The sequence below is a fragment of the Diabrotica virgifera genome, chromosome 10, assembly GCF_917563875.1.
Source record: "Diabrotica virgifera virgifera chromosome 10, PGI_DIABVI_V3a".
Classification (NCBI taxonomy): Eukaryota; Metazoa; Arthropoda; class Insecta; order Coleoptera; family Chrysomelidae; genus Diabrotica; species Diabrotica virgifera.
Genome location: NC_065452.1, coordinates 83450473 through 83465729, shown reverse-complemented (window position 1 = coordinate 83465729; position 15257 = coordinate 83450473). Strand labels below are relative to the sequence as shown.

General features: G+C 33.3%; 1 protein-coding gene across 1 annotated transcript in view; it reads right to left on the bottom strand.

Moving 5' to 3' along the window:
- The window catches only part of LOC126893096 (uncharacterized), a 38463-nt gene extending 23785 nt beyond the window's left edge, over positions 1-14678 (bottom strand). Inside the window, exon 1 of the mRNA XM_050663041.1 lies at positions 13873-14678. Within this exon, the coding sequence (XP_050518998.1) occupies positions 13873-14614 (742 nt within the window). The 5' untranslated portion in view covers positions 14615-14678. The remainder of the gene's footprint in view (positions 1-13872) is intronic.
- Between the last annotated feature and the right edge of the window lie 579 nt (positions 14679-15257).

Here is a 15257-nt window from a genome sequence, read left to right as displayed (position 1 = left end):
TTTTTGTTGAAAAATGAACATATTCACTCGCAAATATCTCTAAAAGTATTGACTTAGTGAAAAACTTTATAAAATAGAAGTTGCTTAGAATTAGTCAGTTTATTCAATTCCGGACTTATTTGAACGTATTTGTTTTCATCCCCGATAACGGACGAAACTCACCTCCAGATAAAAAGCACATATCGGCACAATATCACTTTTTTTCTTTAACATATTAGCTATGCGTGTCCCAAATTTTATGTCAAACCAAGCGTTTCTTCAAAATTCTGAACAAAAACCGTAAGTAAATTAAATGAAAATGTAAAAGGTACATTACATGTCAAATCACTCAGGCAAAAAAATTTGGATCTCCGATTTGTCTGAAAATTGGTATATAGCTTCTGCGGGACGTAAAAAGAAGATATTTAAGGTCAAAAAATCTTCTTCTTCTTTTTTTCTCAAAATGTTATTTTATGCGATTTTACAGTGATTTGGTGTTTATTTAAACAAATTTGCATTTTCTGTCATAAAGTATCAATGAAAAACATAATATTTTAATAGAAATGACTCAAAAATGTCATTATATGGCATTATAATAAGTTATTTTGAATCAAAACAAGATTTTGATCAAATTTTATAGTGTAAAAAATGTTAAAATACCGTTTTTTACATTTTCCTCCATTCCCAAAATACATCATCATCGATTTGGCTAAAAATTTGCCCGCAGATAGCTAAAAGATAGGACTTTAAGTGGTTAGAAGGATTTGAATTATATTACAATACCAAAAAAGTTACATGCAGTAATATCATACTCAAAAGTATATATTAGTCCAGTCGGGATAGCATTTGACCTTGAATGCCAAGCTGCACAAAAATTTATTTTTCTGATCTTTAGGGGAGTCAATAGTAGCCTAAATTTAAAATCGCGAATGAATTCCTCCGTTACGTTAGCGGCCATCTTGATTTTAAAGGAGAACCTGTTTTGCTCAATATCTCCGCCATTTTTAACTTTTCGACAAAAATGGAAGGAACTGAAATTGTTCCAAATAAATCGTATTTACAATTATTACAATTTCTTTTTAACAATTTTTGTCGTGAGGTCGATATTTTCGAGTTAATTTTACTTACAGTAGACGCCTATATTTTTGACTATAATATTGCATGTAACTTTTTGGGTATTGTAATATAATTCAAATCCTTATGACCACTTAAAGTCCTATGTTTTGTCTATCTGTGGGCAAATTTTTAGCCAAATCGATTATGATGCATTTGGGAATGGAGAAAAATGTAAAAAAAACGGTATTTTAACGTTTTCTACACTATAAAATTTGATCAAAAGCTTGTTTTGAATCAAAGTAACTTGTTATAATGCCATATAATGACATTTTTGAGTCCCTTCTATTAAAATATTATGTTTTCCATTGATACTTTACGAGAGAAAATGGAAATTTGTATAAATAAACACCAAATCACTGTAAAATCGAATAAAATAACATTTTGAGAAAAAAAGAAGAAGAAGATTTTTTGACCTTAAATATCTTATTTTTACGTCCCGCAGAAGCTATATACCAATTTTCAGACAAATCGGAGGTCCAAATTTTTTTTGCTCCAAAATTGAGTAATTTGAAATGGAATGACACAAAATTAATTTTTCAAACAAATATTTTAAGTCGTTATGAGAAAATTATAATTTAACAGATGAAATAAAATAAACACAATTCAACTCGTAAAATATTTGGACCCTTACCAGCCGAACAGGTAAAGAACCCACCTTTTATATTATACCTTTTCTACCTGGCCTCAAACGCTCGATATTTTTAACTCGTGGCAACCTCGATTGACGGCAATTAGACCGCAAATACACATTTTTATGTGGTGGAAGTCAAATGGCTGCGAAGTGTAAAAATTTTTGTATATAATTTAAATTTTTAAAATCAAAATTTTAGAAAACTGAGAACGATACAGGGCATTAAAAAATGCGCTCAACAAACATACACGAATTAAAATTCGAAAATGATAGTATTTCTTAGTGATGCCAAATGACTGTCAACTATCATTATGTCATCTTTTCATGTTGCAGTCATTTGGCATCACCAAGAAATACTATCATTTTCGAATTTTAATTCGTGTATGTTTGTTGAGCGCATTTTTTAACGCCCTGTATCGTTCTCAGTTTTCTAAAATTTTAATTTTAAAAATTTAAATTATATACAAAAATTTTTACACTTCATAACCATTTTGACTTCCACCACATAAAAATGTGTATTTCCCATCATTTTGCCGCTTTTCGACGTTGCCACGAGTTAAAAATACCGATCTTTTGAGGACAGGTAGAAAAGGTCTATTGTAAACTTAGAGGATGGAATATTTTGGTAAAATATTCCATCCTCTCAGATTATAAACTACATAAAAGGTAGGTTCTTTACCTGTTCAGCTGGATTACCAAGCAAGGGTCTAAATATTTTACGAGTTGAATTGTGTTTATTTGATTTCATCTGTTAAATTAAAATTTCTCATACCGACTTAAAATATTTGTTTGAAAAATTCATTTTATATTTTCGTTTAATTTACTTAGGGTTTTTGGTCAGAATTTTGAAGAAACGCTTGGTTTGACATAAAATTTGGGACACGTACCTATAGCTAATATGTTAAAGAAAAAAAGTGATATTGTGCCGATATGTGCTTTTGATCTGGAGGTGAGTTTCGTCGGTTATAGGGTATGAAAACAAATACGTTCAAATAAGTCCGGAATTGGATAAACTGACTAATTCTAAGCAACTTCTATTTTATAGCGTTTTTCACTAAGTCAATACTTTTAGAGATATTTGCGAGTGAATATGTTCATTTTTCAACAAAAAAAAAAAAAAAACGTTTTTATACGGTTTTTCGCAAATAACTCAAAAAGTAGGTACTTTATTGAAAAAAAATTAGCAAATAGTAAATATAGCTTATAAAAAAGTGAAAAAATGGTATATGTGTCAGGTCTGTAGACCCAGTAGAAGCAGAGTTATTGCTAAGCTTTGTTTTAAAACCAAGAGGAGTAGGTAAACTAAATGGCAGATTAACACCCAAGAAAGTCACTAGAAATATCATCAGATAAATCTTCTTTTTTGGTTGATCATATCGGCCTTTGACGGTAATCTTGACTAAAAATCTAAAAATAAAAGGAAGAACGCAGAAAATACAAAAATTGCTGATAAAATAAATAAACTGACCTATGAAATGCCAATAGTGTCAAAATTTGATATGAGTAAAATTGCCTGAGGTTGTACCAATTACAAACAAGGTGTACGGCGCGGGAAATTTGAATGACTCCTCTTGTTTAAAAACAGACTATAGTGAAAAATAAGCTCTTATATCTCAAATTCCAAATCGAATATTTTAACGTGAAATAAAAAAAATGAAACACTTTTCTGGGAAAACTTATTACAACTTTCTTAAAGTGTTTAAGAAAACGTTTATTTTTATTTTTTTTTTAAGTTTCCAGCAGCAAGAGTAAGCAGGTTACGCTCAAAATACAGTTGTTCCTTTTTTTTTGGTTAAAAATATTCTAAAAACTCCCTCTAATTAACAGCCCAAATGGAATTAATCGTTACCACTTCACAAGTAACTTTATGTATTGTTTGTGTTTGTAAGTTTCATCAGTTCAAAGTGCTTATTTGTGGAAAAATTTGGTTTTAAAGTAAATTTTTTTAAATCTTTAATTTTGAAAAAAAGACTTTTGTCAAAATAACTTAAACATTATTAGTGATACCAAATATCTTAAAGAGTAAAAAATGTAGGTGTTGCTTTTTTAAATATTTGGAATTTTTTGATTTTCTGGAAGACAAAAATTGGTTAAGATATGGCTGTTCAAAATTTGCATATACATACTCGTGACTAGTGATTCGTTCGAGGCCTTTCAACAAAACCCCTTTCAAAAATAAGCATTTTGAACCAATGCAACTTACAGATCATATACAGGGTTTCCCCGAAAATAGTGCGTTCCTTAAAGGTATAGATAGAAAGCACAATGTAGAGCAAAAAAGTCTTATAACATTTTATTCTAAATTCAGCCGTTTGACCAAAAAACGAAAATACATTTTGATATGCAAATTGATACTCAATTAGTAAATAAACAAGGGGTCCCATTAGATTAAATTTCACAGTCACAGGTTCTTCTACGCCATGTTGCCAGGTCATATAAATTTATGAAAATAAAAATTTACTCTTATGGAGAACAACGTAATTTTTGTTGAAACGGTTAACTTTAGGAAAAAATGTTACAACACCTTTTTGTTCTTAATTGTGTATTATATCCACACCTTAAAGGAACGCACTATTTTCGGAGACACCCTGTATAAACAATACATTTATCTAAAGTAACGTGTGAAGCGGTAACAGTTAATTTTCATGACTTTCTTTTGCCAAAAAAAGGGAACGATTTTATTTTCAGCGTAACTTGCTTACTTTTCACGCTAGAAACTGTTTTAAAAACACCAAAAAATTTTTTTTTAAACACTTTAAAAGAGTTATGATGAGTGTTTCCCGAAAAGTGCTTTATTTTTTTGGTTATTTTACGTTGAAATATTCGATTTGGTATTTGACGAATAAGAACCTATTTTTCATTAGCTGCAACCCTGCTTCTACTGGGTCTACAGACCTTATACTGACACCTCTTTTTCATAAGCTATATTATTGCTAGGAATATTTTCTTCGATAAAATATGTACATACTTACTTTTTGAGTTATTTGCGAAAATCCGTCCAAAACGTGTTTTTCTATGAAAAATAAACATATTCACTCGCACATACCTCGAAAAGTATTGACCTAAAACTTTTATAGAACAAAATTTGCTTAGAATTAGAATTAGTCAGTTTATCCACTTCCGGACTTATTTTGCACGTATGTTTTTTCACCTCCAAGAAGGGGTGAAAGTCACATCCAGGACAAGAGAACATATCGGCATAATCTCACTTTTTTCTTTGGCATTTTAGCTACGTGTGTGCCAAATTTTATGTCAATCCAAGCGGTTCTTTAAAATCTGGAGGTTTTGCGATATTTTATCGTGAGTGAATGGAATAATAATTATTTCAACGGCAATTATTGCCGTTGTCACTTTTAGATAAGAAGTCATTATCACAATGATATAGTCAGGTTAACTGAATTGTATAATTATTGTTTTTATCATTAAATGTGAAAACCTAGAATTATCCATGTCTGTCCGTCAATAAACACAACTCGTCTATTAGTAGGACAGAAAGGATGACAAATAAGGTGTCAAATGAAAGCCTATAACCAAAATATGATATTACATGTGAGAAGTTTGACCTCGGACTGCCTGTTCCAGAGTTGCAACCGAAAGTACTGTTTTAAATTCGTCGAAATAGTACAAACTATTGGTCAACACGACTAAGGAAGACCAGAACAAATACATACTTCCGGTTTCATGCCTGTCTGTTCGTCCATATCTGTAGGTGAACAAAATTCATCCGTCATATCAGCTGACAAAAAGTTACACGAAGGGTTCAAATATCGACTGCCGGTTCAACTTCCGGTCACTTTTTGTGAAAAATTAGAACTTACGATGTCCAATTGCTTGTTACAATTTTTTTTATAAGTGTTCTACTCTATCTATTCTGACTTTTCATTAACTTACTTAGATCACATATAATTTAATACAGTTTTGATGTCAGGGTCTTCAAAATTTATGTGGTGAGTTCCGGTATGTGATGAATGAAAAACGACTCCATAAGCAGAAGAAAAAAGTGTTCTCAAGACCTAAGACAATACATCGACTCACAAGAGCGTTGTGACAGTAGCAAAAATTCGAGTTGGGGTTCTAATTACTTTCTCATGCGGCTTACTCTCCTGACTTGGCCCCCTCCGATTATTAAGTGTTCCCAAATCTGAAGAAATGATGGGCGAGTCACAAAGTTTCACAAAAAAGCGAATATTTCGCGAAATGAACGTCAGATCGAAAAACTAAAAAATGCGTGTTCAATATTTTTTAAAAGTCTATCGAATGATACCAAAAACGAACCCCCACGGAAAGGGGTGAGGAGTAAATTAAAAATTTTAAATACGAACCCTGCGATATTTCGCGAAATGAACATCAGAGTGCCAGTGTGTGCTTTTTTTCTGGGGATGAGTACCACCCCCTTCTCGAGTGTGAAAAAATATAGGTCCAAATAAGTCCGTAAGTGGATAAACTAATTAAATTCCTTGTAACTTTTGTTTTTAGATGGTTTTTCGCAAATAAATCAAAAAGTAAGTATTTGATCGAAAAACTATTCCTAGCAAATATAAAGCTTATAAAACAGTAAAAAAAATGATGTATGTATGAAGTCTGGACACACAATAAAAACAAAGTTGGAGCTAATCAAAAGTTGGTTCTTATTCGTCAAATTCCAAATCGACTAGTTCAACGTAAAATGTCCAAAAAATAACGCACTTTTCGGGGAAAACCCGCCACAAATTTTTTAAAGAGTTTAAAAAAAGTTTTATTTTTGTTATATAAAAAGTATCTATTCTATCACCATCAGCATCAAAAGTAGACCGGGCAGTATCGTCGCCCCCGCTAGCGAAATTATTCCGATTCGATTTTTTTGCACAAACTTACTCAAAAAGAGGTCCTTATAACATATCCAAAGGGTGCCGGGCGGTGCATTGGTCGAAAAATTGTTTAAAAAATTTTTTTGAAACAAATTCACAAAAACAATTTTTTCATTTCGAACAATTTTTTTTAGATAACTTGTGTCATTCTGGGCAAAAAAGGTGTCTTGCCATTTTTGTTTAAAATTGATTGTTGTCGAGTTATATGCGATTAAAAATTTGAAAAATGCGAAAATGGCCATTTTTAAGTCTTAATAACTCGATTAAAAGTTATTATTATGAAATTAAAAAGTGAGCAGATCAAGTTTCAAACCCTTGCTTCAAGGTCCTTAAGAGATTTTTGTCATTATTTTATTACAAAGCTGTTATTTTTAATTATTAATAATTAGCGCTATAGTCCCGGATTTATCGTCGCCCCTGTTAGTGAAATTATTCCGATTCGATTTTTTTGCACAAACTTACTCAAAAAGAGGTCCTTATAACATATTCACAAGGTGCCGTGGTCGAAAAATTGTTTAAACAATTTTTTAAACAAATCCACAAAAATAATTTTTTCACTTTGAACAATTTTTTTTTAGATAATTTTGGACATTCTGAACAAAAAAGGTCTCTTGTCAATTTTCTCTAAAATTGATTGTTGTCGAGTTATACGCGATTTAAAACCTGAAAAATGCGAAAATGGCCATATAACTCGACAAAAATCAATTTTAGAGAAAAATCTCAAGATACCTTTTTTGCTCAGAATAACCCAACTTATCTAAAAAATCGTTCGTAATGAAAAAATTATTTTTGTGAATTTGTTTAAAAAATTGTTTAAGGTGATACAGTAGCGATCAACAGGTAGCCAAAACGCGTTCCAAGATTGCGGCTGTAATTTTGAATATTTTTTCAAGATATTTGGCACACGTATCCGTAATATAATAAAGAATGGCGGTACAGAGCCCAATTTGAAAAATATATTAGGTAATATTTGAAAATTATTCTGTAATTAAATACAATATTAAAAAAACGAGCCTGTACCGCCATTAAGAAGAACAAAAAAATACACTTTCTTCAAATAAACTTTTTTATCCGATGCCTAGATTTTGTGTCATTTTGGAACTACTAAAATGTTTTATTTCATTAGTCTAAAACAAAATTTAAGTTTTTTAATTCGACAAAATATTTCCACGCACAAGCTGTGGTCTGTATTAATTCGAGAACCAAGAGAGACAGCTCATTAACCGCCTTTCATTTTTTCTTAGAAAATAAACGATCTCTACACAAAGTACTTATAGGATAATACGCCGCCGTTATGAAATGATTGTAGGATGTTAAAATGACGAAGGATGTTTTACCCGGAAATCCGAATTTTATATACTTTTGTTATATTTAATACCCTAATAGCACACGACGTCCTTTGGACGTCCAAAATAGGTCAATTTTTGGTCCTAACGTCCATGGACCATAAACGGACGTCCTTTGGACGTCCGACGCTGGACGTACTTCGGGTGTACTAAATATATACGTCCTTTGGACGTCCGGCGTTGGACGTCCGGCGTTGGACGTCCTTCAGGTGGACTAAATATGTACGTCCTTCGGGTGGACTAAATATGTACGTCCTTCGGACGTCCGGTGTTGGACGTCCTTCGGGTGGAATAAATATGAACGTCCTTTGGACGTCCGTACTCGGACGAAATACGGACCTTTTCCAATCGTCCATATTGGACATATTCTACCAATAAGGGGATTAAACAGCAAAATTATTTAATAAAATATTAACTTAATTATGTTAATAAAATAGTTTAAATGGAAAAGATTATAAATCATATTTAATTCAAAACTGTATATGTAGTTTAATATCTAATACATGTTTTTGTTTTTATGTAAAGTGTGAAAATCTGATCGGTAAATTATTCGTTATGTCCACTCTACATCAACAATAAATTGAACAAGAAATTGACTAAGTTATTCAAGGCCAAATTTGACGAGTACAAAATGTATGATTTGTAAAAGAAAATGAAGGAATTTGATGAAATAGAACAATTGGATATGTTTTATTTTGTCAAATTTCTTTATTTTCTGTTTATTCACGGCAAAATTGGAAGTAGAATTGTGTTTTGTATAAGCCAAATTTGACCTTGAATAACTTGTCGTCAATTTCTTGTTCAATTATTGTTGATGTAAAGTGGACTTTATAATGTTTTATTATTCCCGTTACCAAGATGATAGAAGTTTGGTGGTTAAATCTAATAAGCAAAAATATAATTTTTATCAATGTATCCTTACTACAGATGAATATTGAGAGCATCTTTTTGAAGTTGAGCGTACGTGTGCCCAAAATAGGTCCAGTTTTAGTCCTAATGCGGATGGACTATAAATGAACGTCCTTCGGACGTCCGACGTTGGACGTACTTACGTGTTGAATAAATATGAACGTCCTTTGGACGTCCATTGGACGTCCGTGCTCGGACGTCCGTTGGACATTGACATCGATCCGTGAGCGTCATCTGCAAAGAAGAAAATCACAAGCCAGGACAACCAATCCCAATAGTGAGTGTTTCAAACTTTTGTGTTGTGTTGTCAAAAGTTTATTTAATTATTTATGTTTTTCCTTACATACTTACATATTTTTTCAAGCTTTTTGGTATATTTTTCATATTTTTTACTATATTTCGATAAAAAAATTCTTCGCAGTTTTATCCTAATCAACATCATCATCATTCTATCCAAAAAGGCAAATCGCCAAAATCGCAATTTTATCATAATATGATATGTATATTTGCATTTTACCACATTTTTTCGATGTTTTGAAACATTTTTGTATATCTTTTGTGTATCTATCTATATTTTGTATATCACCCCTCCTCGGGGTGAAACTCACCCCCCAAATTCACATACTAATTTGTAAGTACACATACTTTGTAAGTATGGAATAAAGGTTGCTTAATATTAATCAGTTTATCGAAGTCCGGACTTATTTTGAACGTTTTTCACCCCAGAGAAAGAGTGAAACTCACCCCAGTGCAATAGCACACATTGGCACAATATCACTTTTTTTCTTTGGCATGTTAGCTATGCGTATGCCAAATTTCATGTCAATCCTTTAAAATTTACAGCAAAAACCATCAAAGAATGTAGTAATACTTGTTTTCATGAAGTCTGATAGAGTTTGACAAATCTTTATGGTTGTTAAATATCTTTTAATTTGTGTATTCGATTTTTAAAGGTAGGTACTATATACGTCCATTTGGCACAATAAAAAATAACCTTCGACCGGTACATATTGCTTGTATCGATGCTCGGTGCATTGTTCAGTCATAAATTTTACCTGTCCCTATAGCGTCGGCCGTCGGGTCTTATTGTAAATTATTATAATAATAGTCCGTCTCGGTATTTTATTATTTCTGTCATAAGTATCTCTGTGGAAATGCAAATGCTGCTTGTAACATCCCAAAAACCAGCTCTACTATTAATTGTACTCGTATAAATAAGTGTATAATATGTACCTACCTACTTATTTATTGTATTCATTTATAGACCTGGATCCCGCGTAATAAAAAAAGTTGATTAACAGCAAGCTGAAAATTTGTTAATAGCTTCACGGTGTCTAGTCGGACAAACTTTGATGTACGGGAATACTGGAACCGGGGAAGTTTTAATTGTGGAACAGGTTAAAAACTTGGAACATCAGACTACCGAAAACGTTCCATGTATTTTGTCGGACAGAACTTCCAATTGATTTGTTACCATTTCATTAAACTCTTATGCAAAAATCAGACTGCGTACCAGTCTACTTTTATTCTCTTAATATTTTTACTTAAAAAAAGTGTACTACAATCATCTCGCTAAACTTAATATAACTGTTTTCGAGATAAACCCATTTTAAATCTGCGATATAACATAATTTTTTGCATAATATTGTAGTTAAATCCGAAAAATCAACTTAAAACCATAATAATAATTGTGCCAATTCTCATTTATGTCATTTATATTTTTGGAGATTTTTATGGTTTATAAGTTATTTTTCGAGTTTAGCGAGACGAATGTAGTATATATTTTTTAAGTAATAATATTAAGAGAATAAAAGTTTTGATTCGAAAAGTATATGTAATGTAGAGTTCCCTCAGCGATGTGATATAATATTATTACAGTATAGCTCCCCGTGCATGACAAGCTTATGGAGGTAGCCCATATAGCCTAGGCTATAATATTATTAAAAAAATCACTTAGATGGGACAATGGCTTTAGGAAATTCGAGACATCAAAAATGGCCCATTTTTAAGGTGGTGCGTTAATTTCTTGGAGAAATGTAATTATAATTTAATGTAAATAATCTAATATCCAATAATTGTAAATTAATATAAGATGTAATATAAGTTCCTTAAAAAATATATTTTTTATTTCCCACAATACATTCTCCACAGGTATAAATATCGTCTCTAGACGTCCACCGAACGTCCTCCCAGGACGTTAGATGGATGATCGGCAGCAATACATTGGACCAAACTGGGACGTCCTATGAAGGCCCAATTGACGTCCACCGAACGTCCCTTCGGACGTTAGGTGGACCTCCATTGGGCGTTTGGCAACGTGGAATTTGGACCAAAATTGGACGTCCTGTTAAGGTCCAATTCACGTCCCCTAAGACGTCCGATTAAGATCCAATTTACTCCGATTAAGGTCCAATTTACGTCCAATTAAGGTCCCATTTACGTCCGATTAAGGTCCAATTTACGTCCGATTAAAGTCCAATTTACGTCCGATTAAGGTTCAATTTACGTCCGATTAAGGTCCAATTTACGTCCGATTAAGGTTCAATTTACGTCCGATTAAGGTCCAATTTACGTCCGATTAGGGTCCAATTTACGTCCCCTAGGACGTCCGACTAAGATCCAATATATGTCCCCTCGGACATTATATGGACGTCCAATGGACGTTCGGTAGCGCGACATTTGGACCAAAATAGGACGTATAAAGGACGTTCCTCGGACGAAAACGGACGTCCAATGGACGTCCCTAAAGTCCGTGAAGGACGTCCATTGGACGTCCTTGTGCTATTAGGGTAGGTACCTACCTATAATTCTGGTGATTTTTTAAATCCTCTATTGTTAAGAGAATTTACACCTTTAGCCAAAGTTTTACGATTTTCTAACGGAAATTAACAAGTTATTTTAAATACGCACCAATTATCGATGTTGAAAGGAGTTTTTCAAGTTATAAAAATATTTTGTCTGATCAAAGAATATGTTTCCTCGTAAAGAATTTGGAAAAACACATTGTAGTGAATTATAATCGAAGATATATTTATAGTGATATTGTTGTTTTATTTTAAATAGGTAACTATTGGTAGCAGTTTTTGTAAAAACTGTGAATAAATTGCATATATAAAAAATGATTTTATTTGAAAAATAATAAATAAGATTACTAAATAAGACAGAAAATTTGTGGTTTCCCGAAATGCGCATTTTTTGAATTTTTGTGCATATCTTGCGCATATTTCGTAATTTTTTACCGCATATATATGCGAATATTTCATCAAAATTGATCGCATATAAATCCGCTCCCTAGTCATTGTATTCTGTTGGCTGATTCCAATGATTTGAGCCGCCGTACGACACGTTGGGACCAATGGGAGTGAAGATACGTAACTAATACTTATCAAGAGGTTTACTCAAACTTCTTTTCTGTACTTATACCTACCACTCGGTATAAGTACAAAAAAGAAGTTTGTGTAAACCTTTGCACAACTGTGTAAATACTAAAGAAAAATCTAAAATATTAAAAAAAAAATAGTGGAATCCGTTAATCTGTTCTCGAAAAAATTAGCTATGAAAATGAGCATAATTTTCTATATCCCTAACTTTTGACGAGCAGTTTAGCTTAAATGGGGAAAAGCGGTAAGCTTAGACCAAACACCAGTAGGAGGCATTCAATTAATTGAGGAAAAAAATTAAATGGATAACAATATTCATTTCAGTTATAGAAAAGGCATTGCCCCGCTAGAATGGTTGAAATCACAAGTAACAATTAATAGTCCTACAAAAAAGACAGGCGCTTGAAAGTGATAAGACCATTGAACAATAAGCCTGCGAACTGCCTTTTAAACACATTCTTAAAAATAATCCATAACACAATTAAAAAAAGGTTTGTTAAGAAATTCTTTTATAGACTTCAGAAATTCAACAACTTCTCCTGATTATGTTTAAAAAACGTACGGAATGCACTAAATGAAAAAAAGAAGAAAAAGATTTATCATACCGTTATACTCTAATATATTCTTACGTTGAATATTTGATGCTTCCCTGTAGAGTATAAAACGGACAGTTGTGTTTTTCCCGTGAGCTGCCTTGTTTAGTCTTCTTTGTGGTTCTATTCGTTAAATCCTATCCTCTCAAGTCACAGCGTCAGAAAGCAGTGGGTATATGCAGTGAACGGGAGGCCTATGTCGAGCAGTGAACGTTGGGGCCCTTTCGCGTTTATCATATGTAGAGAAGTCGCTTGTCAAAAACTGGACGTATGTAATCGTATTCTATTTGTTAAATACTCTCACCTAATATGTCATACCATGTGTGTTAATCCATTTTATTTCTACAATTTTAAAGTGTTATTACATGCCGTCATTTTCATTTGTCTACACCATCTTATTCTGCCAGTTAAATCCCATCATTTCAGACGCTGTACGTCACGATTGAACCAATAGAACCGTAGATACAAGACTAAGGCCCTTTTGACATGATGCTGTAATTGATTTTCATACGTCATTGTATTATATTAGTCAAATCCAGTTATTTTAGGTGCTGTACGCCACGATTGGACCAATAGGAGCGAAGATACGTAAATAAGGCCCTTTTGACATATTGCTGTATTTGATTTTTCTGTGTCATTGTATTCTGTTCATTAAACCCTACCATTTGAGCTGCTGTACGTCACAATTGGACCAATAGGACTAGATATACATAACTAGGGCCCTTTTGACTTGTTGCTGTATTTGATTTTTCTGTGTCATTGTATTTTATTTGTCAAGTCCTATTATTTGAGATGCCGTACGTCACGATTGGTCTTATAGGACCGAAGATACGCGACTAAGGCCCTTTTGACATGAGGTTGTATTTGATTTTTCTCTCATTGTATTCTGTTTGTCAAATCCTATCATTTGAGGTGCTATACATCACGATTGGACCAACAGGACCGAAGATACATAACTAAGGCCCTTTTGACATATTGCTTGTTTGATTTTTCTGTGTCATTGTCTTCTATGATCATCATCATCATTCTCTTTGCCTTATCCCTATGCGGGGTCGGCTTCCCTAATTGCATTTCTCCACACAATTCTATCTTGGGCCATATCAATGTTAATCCCCTTTACCAACATGTCCTGCCTTATCGTCTCCCCCCAGCTCTTCTTTGGTCTTCCTCTCCTACTCCTTCCAGGAATCTGCACTTCAGCTATTCTTCGTATTGGGTGGTTAACGTCTCGACGTTGAACATGACCAAACCATCTTAACCTATGCTCTCTCATTTTGGCATCAATTGGTGCCACACCTAGACTTCCCCTAATATACTCATTTCTAATTTTATCCTTCTTTGTCACTCCACTCATCCATCTAAGCATTCTCATTTCCGCCACATGCATTCGCTGTTCCTCTTTCTTTTTCACTGCCCAACATTCAGTTCCGTACATCATAGCTGGTCTTATGGCTGTTTTATAGAATTTTCCCTTCAGCTTCATTGGAATTTTTCTGTCACACAACACACCACTCGCTTCTTTCCACTTCATCCATCCAGCCCTAATTCTACTGCATGCATCTCCATCTATTTCTCCATTACTCTGTAATACCGATCCTAGGTACTTAAAACTATTGCTTTTTACAATCATTTCACCATCCAAAGATACCATTTTATTTGTAGTAGCTCCATCTTTAAATGAACATTCCAAATACTCTGTTTTTGTCCTACTAAGTTTTAAACCTTTTTCCTCCAGAGCTTGTCTCCACTGTTCCAGTTTTTGTTCTAAGTCTCTTTCACTATTTCCTACTAACACGACATCATCAGCATACATTAAGCACCATGGAATGTTACCCTGTATTTTCGCTGTTATCTGGTCCAAAACTAATGAGAATAAATACGGACTAAGCACAGAACCTTGATGCAATCCTACTTTCACATGAAATTTATCAGTCTCTCCCACACCTGTCCTAACACTAGTCGTTACTCCCTCATACATATCCCTCACAATCTTTACATATTCACCAGGGACTCCTTTCTTATTGAGTGCCCACCACAGAATCTCTCGAGGAACTCTATCATATGCTTTCTCAAGATCAATGAATACCATATGAGCGTTTGTTTCTTTACTCCTGTATTTTTCCATCAACTGCCTTATAATGAAAATTGCATCTGTTGTTGATCTACCCTGCATAAAGCCAAATTGATTCTCGAATATTTCGGTTTCTTCACGTATCCGTCTATCAATTACTCTTTCCCATATTTTCATGGTGTGGCTAAGCAGTTTTATAGCCCTGTAGTTTGTACATTGTTGTATATCTCCCTTGTTTTTGTAAACAGGTACCAGTATACTGCTTCTCCATTCGTCTGGCATTTGTCCAACTTCCATAATTCTATTAAATAGACCTGCTAGCCACCTTGTTCCTGTCTCTCCCAATGCTCTCCATACTTCCCCAGGAATATCATCTGGTCCTACC